Source organism: Empidonax traillii, unplaced genomic scaffold (genome assembly GCF_003031625.1).
Source record: "Empidonax traillii isolate 1590-97213 ecotype Southwest subspecies unplaced genomic scaffold, ASM303162v1 scaffold919:size245653, whole genome shotgun sequence".
NCBI lineage: Eukaryota > Metazoa > Chordata > Aves > Passeriformes > Tyrannidae > Empidonax > Empidonax traillii.
Window position 1 is genome coordinate 233,193 of NW_020956112.1, and position 6,286 is coordinate 239,478.

The 6,286-nt window shown below is 42.3% G+C and overlaps 1 protein-coding gene across 1 annotated transcript; it reads left to right on the forward strand.

Annotated features, from left to right (window-relative positions):
• The first annotated feature begins 3,037 nt into the window (after positions 1–3,037).
• Positions 3,038–5,728, forward strand: KCNF1 (potassium voltage-gated channel modifier subfamily F member 1). The gene is made up of 2 exons (XM_027902912.1): positions 3,038–3,408; positions 3,510–5,728. Exon 2 carries the CDS (start codon positions 3,706–3,708, stop codon positions 5,167–5,169), a length of 1,464 nt encoding a protein of 487 aa, XP_027758713.1. The 5' UTR covers positions 3,038–3,408; positions 3,510–3,705; the 3' UTR covers positions 5,170–5,728.
• The last annotated feature ends 558 nt before the right edge of the window (positions 5,729–6,286 follow it).

The following is a 6,286-nucleotide window of genomic DNA, read 5'->3' on the forward strand; positions in this document are numbered from 1 at the left end:
TATCTCCCTAGGCGTGGCCCCTAACCCATTCACAGCCCTTTGTGCACCACTGCTGCCCATAGCTGTGTGGGGAGAAGCTGGGTGCATCAGACAGGAGGGCAGAGGTGTTGGCTGGGACTCAGGAGCAAGGTATGAGCCAGTGTACAGCTCAGGAGGAAAAACCTGTCTTCACAGACTGGCACAGAGCTACCCAGGGGTGAATGTCCTTTCCCAAAATATGGCCAATGAGGAAGCCAGACTTTCAGCACCAGCATCCTCTGTGCACTGCTGCCAGGACAGGTCCCCATGTGCTGGACTGTGGGTGCTCTGTGACACCCATATCCCTCATGTGGAGCCCAGTGCCACTGGGGAGCCATTTTCAAACTCCACCTATATCTTGTGGACCAAACCCTTGTTGGGGTTCAAGCACCCCTGGGAGATGCTGTGTCCCTGCTGGGGCTGAGCCTGGATTTGGTGGGGTAGCCCAGCAACCCAGGAGTCCTCTTGGGCTTCAGGGCTTGATGTCCGGCTGAGCCTCCTCCTCCCTGAAGGAGCCTGTCTGAACCACAGCCAAAACTTAACACAACTGTCAGCTCAAATGCACATTTTTCTCTGAGCCAAAGCGCAGACACAGAAAAGAAAACCCTCTGTGTTTCTTTTTGGGTCTGTAAGAATTCAATTGCCAGCACACATCGCTTCCAGCAGACACACAACACAGCTTGACCTGTTTGGCCTTATCAGGTAAATCAACAGAACTTGAATTTAGAAGCCCTAATAATTGCAGGAAACTTGTCATAAATGAATTACAAGGCAACAATTATCTACTGAAATTTTTAGATTAGAGAAGCTCTCTTTACATGGATGACAAATGAATTAGAGAAATAAATTATTTACTGCAAATTATTCATTCTGCTCCTATTGTTTGCTGCTCTACAATATGTCTGATACAAAATATTCATCAAGTAAGTTTGTGCCACTCTTTTCAGCTACAAAAACAATGTTTTAATTTAATTATGATTTTCCCTGACCGTTCTTTGGATCATTTACATTTGCCCAAGTGGATTTAAAATGCTACCAGATCTCTAACATTTCACAGGCACACTGAAAGGTGTAAAGAACTCTGAAAAGGCGCAAGACGAGGGAGAATAAAGCACAAGGATTTTAGCAGCCACACTAAGCAAAGTCTTTATAAGGACGGATCTGGCATTTCAAAAATAGTTTCTTCCCAACCTTTTGAGAATGTGCTGAGATTTATCATTTGAGAGGAGCTGATTTCACCTTTCAAACTGAACAATGTATGTACTAATCCTGTGTGCCTATTTTGTAGGTGTTTTTTCAGTAAAATGGTGCAGGGGGGAAAAGCCTTTTTGGAAACAGAGGTGGTGATTTCTGTGTCAATCATGCTGGACTCTACATTGATTTCTTATCACTACCTAGAGAAAAACCAAAAGGTCACTGGAATGGATCATTTATCAAAGAGAGTAGGATCTGAGATGGTTAAATCTGAGGACTTACATCTAAAGCACCTGTTTCCCTATTCTGATGCAGCCTGATGAAATTTGAAACCTAACTTTCCCAGAGCTCAGTTTTGTTTTGTTAGGATCAGATACTCAGTAATCCAATTGGTATTTTTTTCCACACAAACATGTCACTAATATTGGCATCTTAATATTTATTTTGCTAAAATCAAGCTAAACCATTCATGGTAGTGAGCAGGAAAGCCCCAGGTGGATAATTGTTTATTGATGAACCCACAAAACAGAGGGTTTCCAGTTCTCCAAGGTATTGCTCTTGTCCCAAGAATCTTGCAAGTTTCAGTAAACTTATATGTGCCTGGAAAACAATTCAAGGGACATCTTGTATTACACCAACACTGTTCAGCACCCTCAGGAGCACAGGAAGGTGACACCAGCCTCCAGAGATTGTGTAACTCAGGTGTAAAAGATATCACCCTTTTCCTGAGACCCGATATTACCCTTTCCTGGGTGTGTGATGTATGTGCATACTCCAGATGAGGTCTGGTGCACTCCTACTAATCGCCCATAAGCTTCTTGCAGGAGAGTGGAACAGGAGCACTGTATACTCAGCAGGATTCCCCTCACTGTGTGACACAAGCATGAGGACAGTGGGCACATTACATATCTCGCCTTTCTCCCAGGATGGACACAAGCCTAGAGAAGCAAACTGTCAGTTGGGTTTGTTGCTCTCTATTCCCCTCCACTGAGAAGCTTTTCAAAAGCCATTAAATTGGAAAAGATCATTCTGTGGTGGCCAGAAACAGTTAACTTATGAACTGTAGGTTTTGCTGGATGTGCTAAAATGAACTGTAGAGTCAGATTTAAGAATTTAAGAGCAGGATTGTAGGCCTTCCTGCATATAAGAGTCTGGGGAGCAGATGTCCATCAAATCCTGGAATTTGGAGAAAACTAAGCTAAAATGAAATGCTTGTAATTCTACTTCTGCTTTTTAAGTGCTGAATGTAGTACAAAACCCTGTTTCTGGTAAATAGCATGCCCCGAGAAATCATCATAGATGTAAATTACTGAAACCTTCCTCAGGCGCAGTCGACCGCAGATCAAGGAAACATGGCTAAAACTGAGGACCCACAGCACTGGGGAATGTGCACAGAGTGCAGGGGCAATTTTGCTCCACAGCTGCAACAAAAACTTTATGGTCTCTGCCTCTTTTGCAATGACACCAGTACAAATCTACATTAACTCAATGTCCTGACACAGGACAGAGATGGTCCAGAGTTTCTCTAGTCCCACTGAGAGCAAAATTTATGCCGTATATTTATTCCCAAAACACAGTATCACTTCTGGTTTCTGCCACCAGGAATCAGTGTTTGTGTGTCTTTCTGCAGCTCTGAATGACTTTATACACAATTATGCTTTGCATTAGGTTTTTAAAAAATGTTTTTAAAACTCATTAAAATTCCTGGTAGGATAGAAACACATTATTGTACCGCTTGGCAGGCATATATAAAGCTGAGATGTGCTTTCTGTGCCGCTGGTGCTTTGCTGGGTTTCACCAGGAGAGGGTAGAGTTTGGAAAGGACTCCTGGTAGCCTAGGCTCCCTATTGTGCTGAGAAACAGCGAAGGGAAAACAAGCACAAGTTTCTCCTCTGCATGCTTGCACCGACCGACTATGTGCAAGAGTCAGCAGATGAACTCTGGAAGACCTTAAAGTAAACAGAGAACGGAAAGAGAAACAAAATTCAAACGCAGTTTTCTAGGGAAATCTGTGGAATCGAAAGGAGAAGCTGTGGCAGTGTCTGTGGGCTCACCACACCGACTGTCGCTCTGAGAACTGTCACTCACTGCACGTTGCAATAATCAGAGCTCAGGATTTATTTCTCTGCCGTGAATACATATCACTTTTAGAGAGAGAATGGAACCTGAAAAGACTCTCGAGCACTGAACAGAGTGGTGAGTTTTACTAAATGGTTTTTTCTCTTTCCAGTCTGCTGGAGCTTTCTAACATCCTGCTTGCAGGCACAGCAGCCCGATGACTTGTCTTTTCCCTGCAGCTTGTTGCATACCTCACACGGCTTTTCCGACCGCAGGTTTCTATCTGTAACCTTTCTCGCCACGACTCCGGGTCAGTTTGATGACTTTTGTAGTAGAGCTGGCTCAGTGCTGATTTGCTTTCATGAGAGATTAAAACCACAAAGCTGTGAAACCAAATAAGGGGCTAAAAATCCAACAAAATCAAATACAACTAAAATGGCAGGTGACTCTATGTTTCCGGATGTGGAGACTGATGGATCAGAAAAAAGTGAAGAAATGGAGATTGTAGTCAATGTCGGTGGAGTAAGGCAGGTGTTCTACGGAGATAACCTGAATCAATACCCAGAAACACGGCTGGCAGAGCTGATCAATTGTTTATCTGGGGGATACGATAGCATATTCTCCCTCTGTGATGACTATGATCCTGGAAAGAGAGAGTTTTACTTTGACAGAGACCCAGATGCTTTCAGATGCATTATTGACGTATATTACTTTGGGGAAATTCATATGAAGAAGGGAATATGCCCCATATGTTTCAAGAATGAAATGGAATTTTGGAAAGTGGATCTGAAATTTCTGGATGACTGCTGCAAAACTCATCTAAGTGAAAAAAAGGAGGAACTGGAAGAAATAGCCCGAAGGGTGCAACTCATTCTGGATGACTTGGGAGTAGATGCCTCAGAAAGTCGCTGGAAAAGGTGCCAAAAATGTATCTGGAAATTTCTGGAGAAGCCAGAATCATCCTATCCAGCTAGAGTGGTTGCTGTTCTGTCCTTTCTGTTTATTTTGATCTCCTCTGTCGTGATGTGTGTCGGGACCATCCCAGATTTGCAGGTCGTAGATGCAGAGGGGAACCGTATGGAACACCCAACCCTGGACAGCATAGAGACAGCCTGCATAGGCTGGTTCACCATGGAGTATGTGCTGAGGCTGATCTCCTCTCCTAACAAACTCCACTTTGCTCTTTCTTTTATGAACATTGTTGATGTGCTAGCAATACTTCCTTTCTATGTCAGCCTGACCTTGACCCACCTAGGAGCCAAGCTGATGGAGCTGAGCAATGTTCAGCAGGCCGTCCAGGCACTGCGCATCATGAGGATTGCAAGGATTTTCAAGCTTGCACGGCACTCCTCAGGGCTCCAGACCCTAACCTATGCCCTGAAACGCAGCTTTAAGGAACTCGGGCTGCTCCTCATGTACTTAGCTGTTGGAATCTTTGTCTTTTCTGCCCTAGGTTATACCATGGAGCAAAGTCACCCTGAAACTTTGTTTAAAAGCATCCCTCAGTCATTTTGGTGGGCAATCATTACCATGACCACAGTTGGATATGGAGACATATATCCTAAAACAACACTAGGAAAACTGAATGCTGCCATCAGTTTTCTTTGCGGGGTGATAGCAATCGCCCTTCCCATCCACCCAATCATTAACAACTTTGTCAGGTATTATAACAAGCAGAGAGTTTTAGAAACAGCTGCCAAGCATGAATTGGAGCTGATGGAGCTAAACTCAGCCGAGGGGAAAGCCGCAGGCTCCAAAAGTGAACTAGAGGATCTTTCAAGCGAAGGCAAGGAGGGTCCTTTTTATAGCAGTCGGCTAAAAGTCTCCCACAGTGACACCTTTATTCATCTGCTGTCAGAAGAAAAACACTATAGGACCAGGCTTCAAAGCTGCAAATAAACTGTGAACTGTTGTCAAGGCTAAGCTACAGATCGGGACAACCTGGCAATCAACTATTGAAGAGAGCTGCAGTTCTGTCAGAGTTGGGAGGGAGCACTGCTTTGCTTTTCCAACATGAATATAAACTAACCCCATGGCATCTCCATCAACAGTTGGTAAGACTTTGCCATTATTATCCAAAATAAAATAGTAGGACTCCATTGAGATCAGACTGCTTATATTGAGTGTGTTCTGACAAAAGCCATTTGTAACCATTTCAGAGACTGAAAAGTCCTTCACGGTCGGTAAATGTTCAATGACCTGAATGTGCAGCATCACCACATCAGAACTCTGTACCTGTGACAATAAAGAGCAGCATCGCACAGATTGTGTCTTCCAGGCTCTCTTCAATGCCTTTGCATCTAGCGGAACTGCTCCTTAAAAAAATTAAAGCAGCCTCTCACTTGAATTTGATTCAGGTTTACAGCAAAATGTTACAAGCAGTTTCAGGCTAGAGATATTTAAAGTATCAGCATAAACCACGTGCAGAATATTAGAGTGAATAAATGGCTTTGTTTTTGTAAAATATAGTTTGGGGTCAACTTTTTGAATAGGTCTCTGTTCCTCTTTTCAGAAAAAATGTAATTTTCAATGAGACGTGAAGCTATATTTTGAGCAGAGATGCAGAAAAGAATCAATATATTTTAAGGAGCAAATTTAAAAATATTTGTTCTAGCTTTTAATTACAGCATGATTTATATATCAGGGATGTTTCAGGAAGGATTTATAATCAAGTAATTTAATTCATGGTATATTTAATTTACTATTAAAGGAAAGGAAGTTTATAGGGGAGTTAAATTGAGTGTTTCTAAAAAAGAAACTTTAGCTCTCTGAAAGTAAGTGTAGAGAAGTGTAGAGAAAGTTTCAACAAAAATAGTATAATGTTCATTTGATTTATAGTAAAAATATCTAGCTGAATAAGCATATTACTAGGTTATTTTTTAAAGCAGCACATCTCACCCCTACAATGACTGCATGGTTTTGTAAATGTTAGTTTACAGAGGTATTGGGCTCTAATCAGTATCTTATTAATTAATCAGAGTATTAATCAACACTAATGTGTAGGTACTATCTTTTC